Here is a 20,196-nt window from a genome sequence, read left to right as displayed (position 1 = left end):
ATTGTCGGTATTTACGGAATCATGCGTTGTGAATCTGTGATCAGAGCCCAACCGCTGAAGGACTTACGGTATAATTTTCACTTAAAATCAAATTACTTTACAATCCTTTCCACATAAGATTTTTCATTGAATTAAATGATTTAAAAATTAAACCCTGATATAATTTTCATTGGAAATCAGTTTTTTGGATGTGAAACAATTCTTTGTTGCGGCTTTTCCTTTCTAATTCTCTCTTAGAAAATAAAAAAAAACATAATTAAAATGATGGCCAATTATCATGAATCATAATATCAGTGCTGTGTCATATAGTAGATCCACAGCTCTCTTTAGTCTTGCTTCCGTGCTGCTTGGATCGTTCTTGCAAGCAGCCTGCAAATCAAATAAACACGTAACAATGGAGTCTACAAAGTCGTGAACTCACATTGTTTACAAGACTGTCAAAAATCTTACATTTAAATCTTTTACAATAGGGTGTTCAGCATTGATTTCCAAGATTCTTCTCCCCCCCATGGATTCCAAGCTTTATGTATCACCAAGCGTATGTGCTTCCAAAAGTGTAGGAAAGGAAAACATTTGCTTTTGATGAAACTAAGATTTGTAAGATAATTGAAGTAAGCTAAGGACAATACCTTCCATGTTTGCTGACCAGCCAAACTTGCCAGAAACAAGCACACAAGGTGAGGAACAAAGCCTCTTAGAAACCTGGACTTTTGTTTCCTTGTCATCGAGCTGCTGCTTCATCCAGTCACACAGTAGATTGTATTCTTGCTTTTCTTCTCTTACCTTCACCTCATCCTCATCCCCATCCCCTGTAATGGATATCTCGATCAGCTCTGCGTGGATGGAGTTGATAATCTACAAATATGAAGGAATATAAGTTGCTCCATGAAACATAGATATAATCATCTTTGCCAATGCCAACAAATTTCTTTTCTTTGTATGTCTGAAGATTCTGTATGGCAACTTCATCGATAGGTTCCACAAGATACAATATCTGTAGATCAAACATGAGTGCTTGAAGATTCAAGAAGGAAGCAATCCAATATTTAAATTAACACTTACTTCGATATCCCTTCTCGATAAATTTCTCCAGAAATGGGGCAGTCTTGGCAAATTTAAGACTGTCTGATGCCAAGTAATATTCTTCCTCACTCTTGGAAGAGTAAAAGCGCAGCAAAGGTGTCGACCGCTTGTGATTTCCAGAGTCCTCAATACATCCTAATTTGATAAGCTCGCCAAAATTCTCCCAAAACTTCTTATAGTCCTGCAACAGACACATGATTAATGGTGCAATAGAAAATGAAAGTACTGGCCATTACAATTAGATACCTCTGTCTTCGCTTTCAGATAATTCTTGAATCATGTTAAATGTCTTACTGACAAGTCTCTTTCGCATAATTCTTACCTGTTAACAGCAACAGAAGTAGTCAACAGGGAGAAATTTATCAAAAATAAACAACTTACAATTTGACTTTCTTGAAAGATCTCCCGTGAGACATGCAAGGCCATTTGAATCAACTACACCCTTTACAAAACTCAAGTACTGAGGAAACTGAAAATTTGGACTAATCATCAGCATATTGAGATATATAAACTATTAAGTGTTTATAAATAATACAACTACATATATCTCCAAACAAGAAATGATTTATTTTAAGCTCACCAGTTCACCATGAAAGTCATCAAAAATAAAAACACGCTTAACGTACAAGTGGATATTTTGTCTTGGGATTTACAATATCCTCATTTAGAGGTGCCATTCCAGGTATATATAGAACACTCCTAAATTCCACCTCACCCTGTTTAGTAAAGAATTATGTCAAATTTATCTGCATATTGATTCTGGTTCTGCTTTCCAGAATCTCTCAAGATATATTTAGTTACAAAATACCTCTGGTGACGTGGGTGTAAGCAAGAGGATCCAGGAACTCATTGAATACCTTTTTGTAGAACTCATTATATTCATCTTTCTTGATTTCCTTTGGATTTCACATCTGATATTTAACAACGATGTGGTTTATTACAGGTCCATGAAAAAAACCAACACATCGTGTACAAGGAATCCAAGTGACTCAAGTCAGGAATAGCAGACATCAAATACTGAAACCTACCCATAGGTTTTGTCTCATTTGCTAATTCCCAGTCCCAATACTTCTCAGTCACAGTTTTCTTCTTTTTCTTCTCACCCTGCCAGTAAGCAGGAAGTGAGATACCAGGTTGCCCATAAAAGCAATTGAATCATACAGAAGAAACCCTACCTCAGGTTTGGCTTCCTCTCCTTCTTTTGGTTCCTCTTCTTTCTCAACCTATCCAATGTAGTCAACCCATGAAAACATTGGGAAAAATAATATTCCACAACTAACACCAAACAGGAAGGAGAAAAAAAGCAGAACATCAGCATGAATATGCATGATCAATCCATATAGAATCAGGAAAGAACTATGCCTTCACCTCCACTGTCCCTGATTTCTCCTGCCATGGGAAGGAAACAAATTGAGAGTAATTTTTGACCAATCCTTGGATTCGTGATGGATCCGTAAATTCAAACTTATCATCGGGCTGATAATAAGAGGAAAAAAGACGAGGACTAAAGAAAACAAGAACTCAAGTTTTAGGGGCCACATAAAGCTCAAGTATCTATACTCTTAAAAACAAATCCAGATCTTCTGGTCTGCAATCCCTGGTCCCTTTCACAATTTGCACGTCAGATCGTGGTCAAAATCCAGCCAAAATTGGTTGGGATCTCTCTTGGGTTCACCCAAAACTATAACCTAGGTGGGAAGATGAACTCAGGAGAGATCGTAGCCAATTTTGGCTGGATTCCGGCTGCGATCCTACGTGCAAATTGCGAAAAGGACCAAGAAGGGACCGGGGATTACGAACTAGAGGATTTGAACCGCTTAAAAACAGGGTGATCAGAGTTCCATGTTTTATTAATTTCTCAGGATCAGTTTCTTCTCTCATTATCAGATTTTGGACTTTTTGTTGACACCACAACCTGTTCAGCAATAAGCAATAATAATCTAGCACTCAGAGAGCACCATCAGACATCTTTCAACTACCAAGTAGATAGGAAGTGCCACAACACAATGTGTACCCTTTCAGCAACAAGGAATGCTGAATAAAAACCAACACCAAACTGACCAATCAATCCATTATCTGACCCAAGGTCTTTGTTCTCCTAAGCATCATCCCATAAAAAAATGTGAAATAGTAGAAACTGGTGATGATCAAGGTGGCATAAGAGGATGTTGAAACCTCAAGGAGCAGGAAAAAAAAGGGATACCTTTAGAGCTTTCAAAAATGTTGATGTTCCACGCTGAGCAACAATTCCAAGCAATCGATTAGCTCTTATTTGGTCATTCCAATACCAATATCTCTGTCAGTTTAAACAAACTGCTTACATAACTCATAAGAACAACAGAAGTAAAGGGAAAAGAAATGAAATACATTATTGTTATAGTACCATTATCTAGATCAGGCTTGATGCGAATTTCCAGGTCACCCTCATGACCGCATCACTCATTAGCGAGAAATCTGCAACCCACTAGATGGGGTCGGCTAGTCCAGAGCATCACTTGCATTGTTGTATAATGCAAACATATTATATTATAACCAAACCACATCGGAATGACATGTCAAGAAAAGCACCCAACTTGCCCCCACGGGCTAGCGTTGTTGGTTCATGCAGGGGTGTTACTGCCAATAGGTCTAGAGTCAACTCCGAGCGGCTAAGGAATCTACAACCCACTAGGTGGGATCGGCTAGTCCAGAGCATCACTTGCATTGCTGTATAATGCAAGCATACTATATTATAACCAAACCACATCGGAATGACATGTCAATAAAAGCATCCATCTTGCCCCCACGGCTAACGCAGTTAGCTCATGCAAGGGTGTTACTACCAATAGGTCTCGAGTCAATTCCCAATAGTTGTGCAATGCTTCACTAGTTGCCTCAACCTCTCCTTGCATGCGCTGTTATTGCTAGGCGAAACCCCTCATGATTTACCTCCTTTCTAGACAGTGGGAGGCCACCCTAGAGGGGCCGTCGAGACGACGGTTTCACCTTTTTGCTACCAACAAAAGCAACCATCTTCATTGTGCTAAAAACACTTCTCGAATGTGTATATATCTTATGAGCAATAATTCATGAAGCCAAAAAAAAAAAACTCAGTACAGCTAAAAGAGAATGAAAAGATGATTGTTCTTTTACATGGAAGGCAACTTCAACCTCATAAAAATCTGGTATACCAGCCAGCAATCACAACATAAATGCAAAAACATACTTAGGTTCAACAAAAGTACACAACTCCAACAAATTTCTGTAGCATTTTTTTTGGAGCACGTTAATGTCACTGAAGATGAGTAAAACATCATTCAGAGCTACCATATCACTTGTTGCAAAATGATGTTTTCAGCACATCCATCTAAGACTGCAACAAAGATGGACTGAACTAACATTGCAGTTAAAGGAAGTAATATATATATATATATATATATACATCAAGCTTTCCCACTTGAGACCATATTAAGGAAATGATGTTACTTTTTTTTTTTTTTGTAGTATTAGTTTTAAGATGATAGAATATGTACCGATTGTGAAAAAAGGGCAACAGAATACATAACTATAACTCTTAACCTTAGTTGACCATATATACCCAAATAATGATATTATATTGTATCTCCAACAAATATAGAAAGAAAATCGGCTAGAAAAATATCACATTTTTTTATCAGCAATCTGTTACTATAATCAACATACAGGATAAAATACAAATATTTAAACCAACCTTACAAGTTCCCTGAGAAACACCTCTTTGTGACTGATGTGGCGATTCAAAGAGGGAGCCACGTGGTGTCAAGAAGTCAATGAAAAGAATGGCATAGTGGTCAACATAAGCAATGATGTGACGGTCAGAATCACGACCACGGTCAATATAAACCTTGTTCAGCCGACCAGCTATAGTGCCTCCTGATCGGGGTTCATCAAAGTCACAGTTGATACAAGCCTTGTTCTAGCCGATCGGTAGTTGTACCTCCCGATTGGGCGAACGTACCTCCGATCGGGCGTTCAGTAAGTCGATCGGGAATGGACATGACGCTCGCATGTGTCCAAGAGCATATCCTTGAGACACTATATGACCAGTCTCTTGTAGTTGAGTCACCGACTAGATAAATGTTGTTATATCACTATTTCTGTGAATTAATGCCGCCTACATTAAATACCTATTATTAATCCCTTAGTGCATGGGGAAAGGGAGCCTTGGCACAACGGTAAAGTTGTTACTTTGTGACCGAAAGGTCACGGGTTCGAATCCTGGAAACAGTCTCTTGCAAAAAGTAAGGTAAGGCTACGTACAATGGATCCTTCCCTGAGACCCCGTATAACGGGAGCTTCATGCAAATATTATAGCTTCATTAAATACATAGAAGAAGCAAAAACAAAGATCCTCTATACTTAATACAATATCATTAATTAGAGGAAGAAGAAAAGTCCACCAAAAAGGTATAAAAGGATAGTGCTAAGAAGAGAAAAAAAGGATATATTTTCTTCTTCCAAAAAGAAATCAGATACTGACAGGGTCCCTAGAGTGGTCAACCTTCTTACAAGTAAGCCAGCGAGTCAACCTTGAGGATCTTAGAGCAGGATCAAATGTAAATTGATAATGAAGAGTTGCAACTCCTAGCTACTCCATTGATCGGGTTTACTGGACATCAAGTACAACCGCGCAAGGTGATTTCCCTCTCGGTATCACTCGGGGACGCTGCTCTGGAGAGGACCAGGAGAACACCTTTTATGGTGGTAGACATCACTTCATCCTACAATGTAATTTTGGGGAGACCCGCACTAAATGGTTTCCAAGCAGTCGTTTCCACTTATCACTAAAAGATCAAATTTCCAATGGGTAACCCCAAGTGATGGAAGTGAGAGGTGATCAACTAGCATCCCGAAAATGTTACGAGGATATTGTTCGGCAAGAATCCCGAAAGGTTCGTAGAACTCTGAAACTTTTCAAATTGCCCAAGACCTTCCCTTGCCCCACCGGCTGAAGATGAGAAATCTCACCGACCGAAGATGAACAAGAGGAGATTCACATCCATCTTGAGCAGGAAGACGACGTCACCCGAATCTTTGCCGATCTGGAACCGCGCTTAAAGTAAAAGCTGGAACCCTTGCCCCGACCGGTTGAAAATGAGAACCCTCATCGATCGAAGGAAGCTGAACAAGAGGAGATTTGCATCCATCCTGAGCAGGAAGATAGCATTACCTGAATATCTGCCGATCTGGAACCACACTTAAAGCAAAAGTTGGAATACTACTTGAGGAAAAACTATGATGTCTCTTCCTAGTCAGCAAATGAAGTCAAAGGTATTTTTGATAGAGAACAAATTAAATATATTTCCTGATTCCCGACCAGACAAACAAAGAAGGAGACATTTTAGTGCTCAGCAAGATGAGATCATCCAAGTAAAGGCAGACAAACTCCTTGAGGCAGGACATATAAGAGAGGAACAATTCCTAAGTTAGTTGGCAAACGTTATGTTAGTACCAAAACCAGGTGATAAATGGCGTGTCTATATTGACTTTCAGGACCTCAATCGAGCGTGCCCGAAGAATTGTTATCCCCTCCCTCGCATAGACTAGATGGTAGATTCAGCCTCTGGGTGTGAGTATATTTATATATTGGATGCTTATCAGGGCTATCATCAAGCCCATTAGCTCCTAGTGATCAAGAAAAAGTAAGTTTTGTCACTGCAGACGGGACATTTTGCTACACCGTTATGTCGTTCAGTCTTAAAAACGCAAGAGCCACTTATCAGAGGATGATGGATCAGGTGTTTAAATACCAAATCGGACGAAATCTGAAAGTCTATGCGAATGACATACTCATAAAAACAATCCAAGTGAAGATTTAATTACGGGCATTCAAAAGACTTGTAATACTTTGAGGAGACTTAGGCTCAAATTAAACACAAAGAAGTGTGTCTTTGGAGTAAAGAGTGGGCATTTCTTGGGGGCATATGGTGACTGAACGGGGCATCGAGGCTAACCTATAAAAGGTAGAAGCTCTGCAGCGTATGGCTCCTTCGCGAAATCTTCAAGAAAGATTAGTAGGTCGAGTAACAGCTCTGTCTAGATTTATCTCCCGAATGGCCGATCAAAGTCTACCATTTTTCAAAGTCCTCCGTAAAGCATCCAAATTTGAGTGGGACGCCAGATGTGATCAAGCCTTCAACAAGCTCAAGGAATATTTAGTTGATCTACTCGTATTATCCAAACCTATAGTAGGAGCAACATTATTTTTATATTTATCGGCAACTGAGCAGACTGTTGGATTAGTCTTATTGTGGGAAGAAGGTACAGTTCAATACCCAATTTATTTCCATAGCTATTTATTAAAAAATGTAGAAAGTAGATATCCCGTGCCAGAGAAGTTAGTGTTAGGATTGGCCTTAACCGTTATGTGGTTGAGGCCATATTTTCTGTCTCATCCCATCATTGTCCTTACGAATAGCCAGCTTGGTCAGATCCTGATCAACCCTAAAGTCTCAGGACACCTAGTAAAATGGACAACGGAGCTTGGAGAATATGATGTTCAATATCAACCTCATACGACAATTAAAGCACAAGCTCTAGTCAATTTTATGATGGAAATTTCTGATACCAACTCAGACAAAACTTAGAAAGTATATGTGGATGGCTCGCATGGCTAGTGGAGTGGGAGTATTGCTAATCTCTCCTCGACAGGACATTTTGCAATTAGCCGTTCGGCTTACCTTTCGAGCGTTCAATAATGAAGCGAAATATGAGGCCCTGTTGGTTGGTCTTCAAGCGGCAAAAAGAGTGGGAGCCACTCGGATAATTATATACTCTGATTATTCACAACTGATAGCCCAGCAATTGGAGGGTACCTTCGAGATCCGAAACGAGCGATAGAGGTGGTATGCGGAAGTTTATGAAAAGTTAATGACCGATTTTCAAGAGGTAACCCTTAAGAAAATACCCCGATAGGACAACCTCAAGGCAGATGAATTGGAGAAGATGGCAAGTGTCTTGGCCACTTGGGCTAAAGAGGATCCAGTCGCTCACACTTTATATGTTGCGCACATAGACTAGATTGACAGGCAAGACATAGATTGTAGGACGTCTATAATTCTTTCCTCCAACACGGCGCATTACGAGCTAATTCATCCGAAGCTCATTTATTAAGGAGGAGAGCCCCTTGGTATACAATGATAGGGGAGCATTTATACTTCCAAGCTTTTGCTCGTCCTTTTCTCAAATATCTTGGGCCCAATGGCACTGATTATGTCACGAGGGAGATTCATGTAGGCATCTGTGGCAGTCTTATAGGAGGAAGAGCTATGGCTCGCAAGCTTCTATTGGCCAATTACTTTTTGCCAACATTATAAGCAGATACAACCAAATTTGTTGCTACTTGTGAGCATTGTTAAAGGCATCAACCACTGTTTCATCGCCCTACCAAACTATTAAATACTTCTCTCTTATCCATTTGATCAGTGGGAGATGGATATAGTGAAATCATTCCCGATCGAGCCACAGTGGAAGAAGTTTCTATTGGTCATAGTTGACTAATTTTCAAAGTAAGTGGAAGCTGAAGCCCTAGCGCGAATTACAAAAGAAGCGGTTATGAAGGTTTTATGGCAAAACATTATTTGCCAATATGGGGTTCCTCACAAATTTGTATCAGACAATGGAAGGCAATTCCAAGGATGTAAGCTTCAAGAATGGTGTGAAGGATTAGGTATTCAACAAACTTTCACATTTGTAGCTTACCCACAAAGTAATGGGCAGGCTAAAGTTGTGAATCGGGAAAACATTAGAGGTCTTAGAATCAAATTGGATCAGGTTAAAGGTAGTTGGGTTGAATAAATCCCAAGCATTCTTTGGGCATATCGTACAACTCCAAGAGAAAGTACTGGTGAAACTCCTTTTCACTTAGTATATGGAGGGGAAGCCGTTGTACCAATAGAGGTTGGAGAAGAATCTGTTCGGCGACAAAATTACAAGGAAGCGAATAATACCGAGCAGCGCCTCATTGACCTTGACTTAGTAACTGAAGTCGGAGATAAAGCTGTGGCTCGGCTTACAGCGACAAAGGATGAGGCAAACATATAACAAAAGGGTGATCCCCCGATCATTTCAAGTTGGAGATCTAGTGTAGAGAAGGATTAATTCAGTTGGTGATGTTAATAAGTTGGAGCCACAATGGGGAGGTCCTTACCGGATTACCAGGAAGCTGAGTACGGGGAGTTGTTATTTGGAAGAACTCAACAGAGGAAAAATATCCTGACCCTGGAACGCCAATCATTTACAGTCTTACAGAGGTTCATAAGGGTTAATATCCCTTATTTATTGCCTACTTTTTTTTGTTTAAGTATGTTTAATCTTACAGAAACAAAAGCTCCAACTTTGGTTAATTAACATATAGGTTGCGAATATCTTATGTGAGGGTTCAATATTCCCGGGCGGAAGATAATAACAGTTCTCCTCTTATGTGAGGGTTCAATCTTCCCGAGCGAATCCTCCTATGCGAGAGTTCAACCTTCCCCAAGCGGAAGCTAATAAAGTCATCTTCCTATGCGAGAGTTCAACCTTCCCGAGCGGAAGCTAGTATCCTCCTATGCGAGGGTTCAACCTTCCCCGAGCGGAAGCTAATAGAGTTATCCACCTTTGCGAGGGTTCAACCTTCCCTGAGTGGAAGCTAATAAAGTTATCCTCCTATGAGAGGGTTCAACCTTCCCCGAGCGGAAGCTTGGAAGCTATTTAAAGTCATTCTCATATGCAAGGGTTCAACCTTCCCGAACGGGATTTTCCTATAAAGTCTAAATCCAGCTAAGTGTTCTGCACTCGGGATGGTGGTTGTGATATTGATCAAGAATATAGTATTGTTCTCGATCAAACATTTATGTGCATGAAACAACAATCTATCAACATATTTGAATGAGAAATCCAAGCAAAATAGCTCATAGATAAACAACTTATCTACAAGAAAATCAAAAAGCCTTATGGCTTGTCAAGTTTGGGGAGTCATCAAACATTTATAGAGCCTTCTCTGACTCAGGTAATTCTTCACATACTTTACCTATGTCCAAAAACTCTAGTTCATTACCTTGGGATATTAGCCCGACTTGGATAAACTGACGAATAGCTCGTTCAAAGCCCTATTTCATTCTTTTCAAGATTTGAGCAGCTAACAACCCAAAGTACTCCTCAGATTTCAGGAACTCCACTTTAAAGTTCGCTCGACATTCTTCCTCTCGAGCCTTGTAGGAGGTCAGTTCAAATTGCACCTCTCCAGCTGTGTCTGTGCTGTTACCTGACTTTGAATGGCTTCTGCTGCTTATTATTGAGAAGAGGTAGCCTCTACTTTCGCTTGGTTTATTAGGTTGTGCAGGTCGTAAATTTCTTTGCCCAGGTCAGCAAATCGAGTCTCCTGAGCGGTAACCCCAATAGAGAGTTCATCCCGAACAACTGTCAACGAGCTTATTTGTAATTAAGAGGTTTTTTCTCTTTGCATAGCTTCGTCCAGCTCAGCTTGTATGGAGAATACTCGTGCTCTAGATAGTTCTAGCTTCTCGTGGAGTCTAGTGGCTAAGTTTGCTTGTAGGTGACTTTCTTCCTTTGCCTGGGGCAACTTCCTCCAATAAGCAGGATAATTCTAATAAACATGCCTCCAGATCGACAACTTATTTCAGCAATTGTCCGATCTGTTTCACCAAGTTTGGGATACAGTTATGGATGTGTAGATGTTCTGTCCATAGCTGCAAAGGGTACGTTTGCAAATTGGCGCAAAACAAATTAGCAGTGCTAAATTTCAAGTGTATACCTTAGGAATGGATGCATTAGAGCGGCGCGGCTAACCACGATTACATCCAAATTGTGTAAAGACTTAGCATAATCACCAGTGTTAAACAGCTTCAGCGGACCAGCTTGACGCGACAATTCTTCAAATAGACTTGGGCTTGCGGGAATCTGAGGAAATGTTGATCCTGTAGATGCCTCAATCTCAGGAATAGACTCCCCTCCTATTGAGCCCGAGGGTACGCCAATCGGTGTCTCAGAAGTTGATCATCTAGCCCTGGTGAGAACTTGCCGAAGGTTCTCTTATCATAATGCCTGCGCCTAGTCGGTGAAATGGTTCTTCAGAGGGGGCCACCACTCGGCCGAACAATGTGAGGCATTTACATTTTTTTTATTAGTGGTAGAGGAGTTGGCCACTACTTTAGAGGGGGCCACCACTCGGTGTCTCCCTCGATTCGCTCTTCTGTTACCTCTTCGATCTAGATAAGAGGAGCACTTTCGACTGGAGGGGAGGTGCCTTGTGCGACTTCCTTGACTAGCTTGGCGGGAGGAGACACCACTGAAGAGCCTCCTTCGGTAGATGCTCTAGCTTGGCTGGAGGATCCCACCTCCACATCCGCACTCATGGGCTCTCGAGGAGGAGGTAGATCGGCTTCAGTGGATGCTCTGTCAGCGGCATCTGATGAAACCTCTAGTGTAGCTAACGCCCGAAATGGTGCTCACTCGCATTCAATAGTTTGCTCATTGAGACACTCAACATGGTTTCCTCTGCAAGCAAACAAGAAACTTTAATTAGCTCTCACAAAAAATGAGTGGGAGGAAAGACTTACCGAGCAACTTGTAGGATCGAAAAGAATTTATATTTTCCACGATGGTATGACATTGTCCACTTTAGACCTAAGTCCTCATGGTTTTGCTCTTGAGCACTGTCTAAAAGACCTCATGCCAATGAAGATATCTTTTTCTTATAAACCCATGATCTTTCCCATGTGTTTTCAATGTGGGACTATATTTGCAACCCCAACAATCTCTCCCTCAAACAAAGGACCACATGGTCTCCCTCAAGTATCGAGTCACTCTTTATCTGCTCAAGGCCTCCCCTTGAGTAGTCTCCCCTACTTCGTTCAAGGTTTCACCCACATGGTTCGATCTTGGATCATGGCTCTGACTGGTGCTTCTTCCGACGGTTAGTCGGGTGAAGAGCGACCTCACTTTGATACCAATTAAAGAATTGAAAGAATTTAGATTTTCCACAATGGTATGATATTGTCCACTTTGGGCCTAAGCCCTCATGGTTTAGCTCTTGAGCTTTTTCCAAAAGGCCTCATGCCAATGGAGATCATCTTTTTCTTATAAACCCATGATCTTTCTCAAATGTTTTCAATGTGGGACTATGTTTATAACCTTATAACCCCAACACAACTTCTCCAGGTCGGCCGCATTGGGGCATAAATGAGCTCGGTAGAGCATACCTTCATTTTGGATAATGGTAGTGCAATTGAAACACAAGCCAATCAACGTCTCCACAGCCTGTAAATATTCTGGGTCTTTTTTATATTTCTCGTGCAGCGGCGGATCAGGGAGCTCTCCTCGCCAGCCGGTCAGTAAAGTGAAGGGGGCTAGTGGTTTTAAGTAAAAGAATCTATTCTTCCAACCTTTATGTGAGGACGAGTTTTCGTCTAAGAACTTACATCCTGCTCGGGGCATAAAGTGGAAAGCTCCTAATTCTACCATTTTGGGAGAAAAAAGTAATGGAAAAAAGTAGGAGTCAAAGGAATGTCATACAATCGGAAAATTACAGCAGCGCCGCACAAAATCCTAATGGCATTTGGGGCCAACTGGTGCAGGGAGATGCCAAAATATGCAGAAATGTCCCAAAAAAGTTCAGGAATTGGAAATCGAAGTCCACTTTCAATCTGCCCATGGAAAAAGGTGATGAATCCCGACGGAGGCATGGAGGGTACCTGATCCCTTCAAGGTATTCAGATTACATAATCAGTTGGAATGTCGTAATCTAGTCTAAGTCCCCCTCGAAGCTCCCCGGTCATGGATGAACGGGTGGATTTATACCATGGAATGAATGACATTGGGAATTTAGAAGGTTACAAGTGCTAAATGAAGTCTAGGCAATGAAAGTTATACCATGAAGAGGAAAGGGAGGACTTACACGGAGGGTGAAAGCTAGGAATGAAGAAGATTGAGAGGAAAGGATCGCTGAAGTCGCAGCCGAAGATTAGCACAGGAAGAAGCAACATGGGAGGAGAGAATGCCCTAAAAACCTAATATACCTTTGGTTCTTTGATGGTTCTTCAATGGTAATCGTAGGATTAGGGGACAAAGGTAAGCGGGATTAATTTTTGTCCGTCTGATCAGGCACGATTATCGAGGAACCTTTCCCAAATCATTATTTTCACCAACAAATCAAACCTCGATCAATCATATCACCTGATGTGATCACAATCAAGTACACAAGCCTTGTAAGGCTATTGGCCCAACAAGGTTATGACATCATAAATCAATTACGAAGCGTGACACACTTCATTAATAAGCACCACGCCTCATAAATGCAAAATCCCTTGGTACATGCTTCAATAAATATGGAAGATTTTTGTTCTCTCTCTCCACGTGGAAGAGAGCACTTAGGTTTTTGACTAAGTCGATGTCTCCAGTCAGTCGGGTTCACACCTCCTTCGATTGGACTAGAGGGAGAGGCTTGTGATGTGGCGGTTCAAAGAGGGCACCAAATGGCGTCAAGAAGTCAACGAAAAGAATGATGTGGCGGTCAACATAAGGAATGGCGTAACGGTCAGAATCAAGGTCGCGGTCAATATAAACCTTGTTCAGCCTACCAGCTATAGTGCCTCTTGATCGAGGTCGTCAAGGTCGCGGTTGATACAAGCCTTGTTCTAGCCGATCGGTAGTTGTACCTCCTAATCGGGCGTACATGGCGTTCAACAAGTCGATCGGGCCAACCAGGCATGGACATGACGCTCGCATGTGCCCAAGGGTATATCCTTGAGGCACTGTATGACTAGTCTCCTGTAGCTGTGTCACTGACTAGAGAACCTATACCCTCTTGATTAGGGGAAATGTTGTTCTGTTATAGTGAATTAATGTCGCCTACATTAAATACCTATTATTAATCCCTTAGTGCATGGGAAAAGGGAACAGTCAGACGGAGCAAAACAATAGCCTCCCTCATTAATTATGCAAGTATTATAGCTTCATTAAATACATAGAAGAAGCAAAAACAAAGATCCTCTATACTTAATGCAACATCATTAATTAGAGGAAGAAGAAGAAGAGTCCACCGAAAAGGTATAAAAGGATAGCGCTAAGGAGAGAAAAGGAGGATATATTTTCTTCTTCCAAAAAGAAATTTGATACTAGTCTCTGACGGATCCCTAACAATAATCTTTTCAAAAGTGGTCAACTTTCTTATCAATAAGTCAACGAGTCAACCTTGAGGATCTTGGAGCAGGATCAGTGACTATACCGACTATGGACAATCAAATCCAACAGCTAACTGACATGCATTTAACCAACATCTTAAAGTATAAAGCCACAAAGTATAAAATTATTTTAAAAGAATATATATGATTGAAAGTTGAAACTAATACAAAAGGCCAAACCAATGCTTAGGAACAAACAGGACATGCAAGAATAGACTTAAAACCTTAACAGGATTACAAGTCTATCCAGAGAGCTAAGAAGAATCTAAGTTGTTATGAACATAAAATTCGCTGAACATTAAGGTATCATAACTATTTTGTCTACATCTCTTTATCAAAAATGTCGTCAAAATGAAAATCTTCCTCAGTTAGAGAAAATCTCTTTTATCTGAAGTATATCAGGAGAACCTGAGATGCCATGCTCAAAGAGTCAAGTTCTATAGTTGAACCAACAGACTTAAAGAACCCAACAACAATAAAATGCACAGAGAACCATCCGACGCAATTTCAGAAATAAAATATTTAAATTCAAGATAGCAAGTAAAATGCAGAAGAAACGGCGACCTACCTCAGCCTGGTACTCGAATTTCTCCCTTGAAGCTTCAGCCGTTTCGCACCTGATCCCCATCCGACGCCCCCTCTGACCCACCTTGCATCTCAATCCGGCCGAAGTAAATCCGCTTCTGGATTGGGGTGGCAGAGGAAGGAACGAGGAGGTCCGGGAGATCGACCGGAACTGAGCCTCGAAGTGGCAAGAGGAGGGTGGAGGGAGACGGTAGAGGAAGTGCCCAACCTGCATCGGGATAGCCCAGTCGCCATGAATTCGCCGGAGAATAGGAGCTAAAGAAGCGGCGACGAACCCGCTTAGTGACGAGTGTTTCAGGCAAGGAATCGAAGCGTGGTAAATAGTCGTCAGGCAGTGTAGATGGTTCTAGAACAAATCTATGAATTTCCGTGAGAATGGCTCCGATTCGGTATTATCTGGGTAAGTTATAGCAGTTAAATAATTATAAATGCTCTTTTAAAAAAAAATTGATGAGTAGCTAAACATAGATTAGAATTTTCAAAATACCCCTCACCCCTTTTGTCGCGGAGTATTGGTGATTTTAGTAATTTAAAAAAAATACAATATATTATTTAACCTTTAAAAAAATTTAAGTGACGTTTGATTTAAATGTTTAGGAGTAAGAGAATAAATTTATTCCTAAATTTATGTTTTTGTGATGGAAATGAAATTAAAATTTTGAAATGAAATTAAAAAATTTAGGTATTGATAAAACTCACCTCTTCCCTTCGATTTTGATAAAAATGAGAATAAAAATTAAGTTTTAGACAAAAATATTCTTAATATATTTATTCAATTTTTCTTTCATTTCACTTTCTCTCTCCTTATTATCTCTCATCATACTTTCTCTCTCCTCATTCTCTCATTATACTTTTTCTCTCAACATACTTTCTCTCCTTATTCTCTCTTATCATACATTCTTTACCATCCGTGTTGGCCTTGGGACGAGTTGTGGGAACGCTGGAGGCGAACATATTTGTCTTTTGCCACCATACATTCTTTACCATTTTCTCCCTGTATTCTCTCTCTCTTTATTCTCTTCCATCACATTTTCTCTTTCATCACACTTTCTCTCCCATTACACATTCTCTCCTCATTTTTTCATTACACTTTCTTTCTCATCACATTTTTTCTCTCGTCAATCTCTCATACCATACTCTCTCTCCTTATTTTCTCTCATCACACTTTCCCTCTCTTCATTCTCTCCTGATGTAGTGATGAGGGCTCACCCTGCGGAGGGTCACGACCACGGTGTAGGTCAAAGTCAAGGTGGATCAACGCCCTATATCCTCGGTCGTTCGGGCAGCCCACTCGCCTGACTGGGATAATGAAGACCCGATCCAACATCAGTACAGCTCGATAACACGCCGACCATCCGACGCTCCGAAAAGCAAGTATCTACGAAGGCGCGCCGAGCGGCAACCCCGTTCGACCTTACATCAATCCTCGAAATCAGTAGAGTGGAGTGATGTGATGCAGACTACATTCATACACATCATATTATGGTCGAGCAGCTTCCCGTCTCGGCTAAGGAGCAGATCCGTCAGCCAAGCACTAATCTCGTTCAGCACATCAGCGGAACAAGGGATAGTGGAATGTCGGCCGAGCGTCTATCCTACTTGGCACAGGGGCAGACAGTGTTCGGACAAGATGAAGGTCGACCGAGCGGCTCTTCCGCTTGGCCCAATAACAAACAAAAGGTGTATCTGTCGGTATCTTTGTGGGAGTCAGTGCTGCAGATAAACGGCATAGTCGACGGCATGATCAGGCAGAGGATCGTACGGCGGAAGCTTCTACTGTCACGCCAGAGATATGCTCGGCTCATTAAGGTATTGTGTTAGAGACACTTTCTTGACATGTCTTTTCATGGAAATCGTGGAGAAGCGTGCACGCCTTGGGAAGTGTGCACGCGCGCTACAGGAGCCCTATATAAAAGGAGGTCTAAGCTTCAGCGGAGGTATGCGAGAATCTACTGTTGTTGCTACTATTTGTTACTTTGTTTTGCTTCCACACATCGCCGGTGACTGACTTGAGCGTCGGAGGGCTAACGTCGGGGACTCCTTCCCTGGCTCGACATTGACGTAGTTGTGGTTACAGGGCCGCGCAAAGTCAACACACGGTCAGCCTGAGCGCCACGTCCCCAGCTTCCGTCGCCTCGACTATCAGACATGATCATATTTGGTGGTGTCGGCCTTTTAGCATATCACGAGGCGCTCCAAATTAATTAAAATCGAAACTCATTAAGATTAAGACAAATGTTGTAGTAAGGAGTCTCAAGTCGTTTTTTTCCAAGGGTAACTAATAAATGTGTGAATGTTCTAGAATTGATTCAAATGAAATTATTACATCATCAAGATCTATTATGCTTTTCCACTTGATTCACACACAATTTGGATTCATCTAATAAAACCATTTACGAAATCAGAGAAGGATTCACAACACAATTTCGTTCTCACAAAGTTAGTTTCAATTAAATTCAAATTTAAATGCACTATTTAATTAAGAAAATCAATCATCAACCCTTCAATTCACATCCACAATCAAACTTAATAAGTAAATCGTAAGCTCAAACAAAATTATACCAAACAGAGGTAACAATCATAGCTAGAGTTTATCAATCTTCATTCAAGCAAGATTACAAATACAAAGATCTAAATCAGAACAAAGGATTACTAACTAGATTACAAAAACCTAAAACTATCAGTATCAGTATTGCAAAATAAACCTAACAGAACAAAGATGATTTGCCAAAGTATAGTAGGTCCGGGTTTGAAAGCAAGAATTTGAAATCAGAAATACAAAATCTCAAACAGAAATTGGAATTGCAAAAGAAAGTTTCAGATCTGAAGATCTGAGCATGAACATGAACAATTCAAAGTCAAAACAAAGAAACCTAAAACCCTAAACATTCCATAAACCCAAACCGTAACCAAACTTCATCAATCTGCTGTCAACAGATATGTCTTTGGAAACCTCCCCTCCAACATCCAACAAACAATCAACTAAGCTCCCAACCATCACCAGAGAACGATCACAGATCTTGGAAACCTCCCCTTAAACTCACATCCGACTGGTAACCCCATCAAACAAAGAACAGAGCATGAATCTGTAAATTCGCAAACCGGATCGAATGGCCACATCGTCCAAGTTTTGCTGTGGAATGGAGATCGGAAAGATGATCAAAGACTCTCAGAAACCTCCCTTCGAGCTCTGGTGGATGCGAAGATCGCTGATCGAGAAACCTCCCTCTCACAGGATCACGGCGATGAAACAGACTCCAAGTCGTGCAAAGAAACCTCCCTCTAGCACTCTCCGATCTCGGAAGATGGACGCCGACAGCTCAGGATCGCCGTCGGAGAAAAAAGTCTGCTCTCGGATTTGAATTGTGGAACGGGAACTCGGCGTCATTGAGGAAGAAGACGCAGGAACAGTGGAAAATCGTGAACGCCCGAGCCCAGGAAGCATTGTAGCTTCTCGCGGATTTTAAATCTCCTCAGATATGATCCAATGGCTGAGATGCTTCGGAGCTTGATCAACGGTAGAAAATCACCTAAACTATGATCCAGAAGTACTGATCTTCATCTACGGTCCAGATCTACTCCTCATTAGGTTGGATGAGTCGGATCTTCAATGGATGGCTCTGATCTGCTTGATCTTCAATGGAAGGTCCAAAACACTCCAAGACTTGATCGCTTCGTTTAGCCCTAGATTTGAGCCCAAGTGTAGCCTGATCTGATCGGGTCCATGACCCTTTTGATGCCTACAAAATAATAAACAAATATTAGCATCAAATACCATGAAAATAAACTAATTTGTAATTAGGCCCAAAATCATATGCAATTATGAAATATGATGTAAATGTGAGATTAAGCTATGAATAGACCAATAAAAATATGCATTATGATTCAAAATAATATTGCAAAATCATGGTTATCATTTGGCGTCGCCTGTGGGAACACAACATGCATCCGAGCCAAGAGGATGGAAGACGATGGACGACTTCACACAGTGATGCTCACCCAAGAAGAGCTCGACCTGCTCGTGCATGCCCGAGTGTATAAAATAGTCGAGCAGCAACAACAGAAGGTACTAGCCGATCGGCAAGCGCAACAAGCAACCTCCGCAGCAGGAGATCGAGCAGCATAGGAGGACTGCCAGAGCAACTCTCTATCTGGGGGCAGAATAGATTGCCAACCGACACGCATGGAGAGGCACCACCCGCGCTCATACCTTTTCATCGGGCACTATTCCAAACACCCTTAGAGATAGCCCAAGCCAACTAAGAGCGGGGATCTTCTTCTGACGAAGCGCCCCATTCAGAATGTATGGAAGGACAAGGCACCTCGAGGCAACGCATCTCCCGAGCGGATCAATCACGAGTTCTCCGAAGACATATTGCGAGATCCTCTCCCTAACCACTACACCCCACTGGCGATCGGGTCCTACAACGGGTCGATCGATCCAAATGATCATCTGGATAGGTTCGATAATGAAGCCACACTCCACCAATACACGGATGGAGTGAAATGCCGAGTCTTCCTCATCATATTTTCCGACTCGGCACAACGCTGGTTTAGAAGGCTTTCGGACGACTCAATACGTAGCTTCAAGGACTTCCGAACGGCTTTCTTGCACCACTTTACTAGCAGTCGGCGATACCAAAAGACAAGCGCTAGCCTTTTCTCCTTGATGCAAGGATCCAAGGAGACGCTCAGAGCCTACATTCAGCGTTTCAATCAGATAGCCATGGATATCCCTTCGGTCTCATCTAGACAATGATGAATGTCTTCATACAGGGGCTCGTCGAGGGGGACTCTTCTGATCGCTCATCAGGAAGCCGCCCCGGGACTATGACCACATGCTCAAGAAAGTCAACGAGTACATCAATATGGAGGAAGCTCAGGCGACTAGAAGAAAGGAGGCGACGACAGAGCCCTCTATCCCAATCGAGCATCGACCATCAGGCAACCACTAGCCACCTAGGGGGCCAAGGGCGAAGGAGCGCAATCGCACGCGGAAACCAGGACGCACGCCATTCAACATGTGGCATCCGGATGGCAGAAGGGGTCAAAAGAAAAGGTATGGACACCTATGTTTTTCTCTTTCCATTAGTCGGCGTCGCACAATACGAGTGACTGCCGTGGCCTAAAGTCGATCGCCAGCCGGCCGGCTCCAGTGGGTATCGCCGTCGAACCCCCTCTCCCGATCGACGACATAGCCACCAGTTCACCGGTCATTAAGGAGACGCAAGAAAGTCGTCGGAGCGGTACCAGCATCAACAACAAAGGGAGAGTGTCAATCCCTCCCGAGGCTCGAACGATCGGAACCAACCCTCCGCTCAGGAGGAAG

The 20,196-nt window shown here is 41.9% G+C and overlaps 1 protein-coding gene and 1 long non-coding RNA gene across 7 annotated transcripts; both read right to left on the bottom strand.

Moving 5' to 3' along the window:
* Positions 1–139: 139 nt before the first annotated feature.
* LOC122026962 lies at positions 140–2,105 on the bottom strand. Of its 5 annotated transcripts, none has more exons than XR_006124213.1 (6): positions 1,892–2,105; positions 1,330–1,799; positions 1,063–1,264; positions 630–994; positions 451–545; positions 140–369 (listed from the first exon to the last, which is right to left on the bottom strand). It is a non-coding gene; the product is annotated as an uncharacterized LOC122026962 (long non-coding RNA). The 5 variants fall into 5 exon arrangements; XR_006124214.1 differs by having other exon boundaries at positions 1,330–1,552; positions 1,664–2,103; XR_006124215.1 differs by having other exon boundaries at positions 630–855; positions 1,330–2,101.
* Positions 2,106–2,258: 153 nt separating this feature from the next.
* Positions 2,259–15,249, bottom strand: LOC122026961. 2 transcript variants are annotated; one of them, XR_006124211.1, is made up of 5 exons: positions 14,851–14,957; positions 3,467–11,598; positions 3,287–3,379; positions 2,452–2,472; positions 2,259–2,306 (listed from the first exon to the last, which is right to left on the bottom strand). XR_006124211.1 is itself a non-coding variant. In XM_042585731.1 (4 exons), exons 1-4 carry the CDS (start codon positions 15,079–15,081, stop codon positions 2,320–2,322), a joined length of 384 nt encoding a protein of 127 aa, XP_042441665.1. In that variant the 5' UTR covers positions 15,082–15,249; the 3' UTR covers positions 2,259–2,319. The 2 variants fall into 2 exon arrangements, 1 of the variants encoding a protein (XP_042441665.1); XM_042585731.1 differs by lacking the exon at positions 3,467–11,598 and having other exon boundaries at positions 2,259–2,358; positions 14,851–15,249.
* Positions 15,250–20,196: the final 4,947 nt, after the last annotated feature.

This window comes from Zingiber officinale, chromosome 10A (genome assembly GCF_018446385.1).
Source record: "Zingiber officinale cultivar Zhangliang chromosome 10A, Zo_v1.1, whole genome shotgun sequence".
In the NCBI taxonomy this organism is placed as follows: domain Eukaryota; kingdom Viridiplantae; phylum Streptophyta; class Magnoliopsida; order Zingiberales; family Zingiberaceae; genus Zingiber; species Zingiber officinale.
Note: the sequence above shows the minus strand (reverse complement) of the source record. Positions and strands in the feature narration are given on the sequence as shown.

Excerpts from the sequence above, each read along its gene's own strand:
- LOC122026961 (XM_042585731.1), bottom strand. The coding sequence starts at position 15,081 with ATGCAGGTTGGGCACTTCCTCTACCGTCTCCCTCCACCCTCCTCTTGC. Across the intron at positions 3,380-14,850 it reads AATTCGAGTACCAGGCTGAG|AGATATTGGTATTGGAATGA; the intron begins GTAGGTCGCCGT and ends TTAAACTGACAG. Across the intron at positions 2,359-2,451 it reads AGAAATCAGGGACAGTGGAG|TTGTGGAATATTATTTTTCC; the intron begins GTGAAGGCATAG and ends GTTTGGTGTTAG.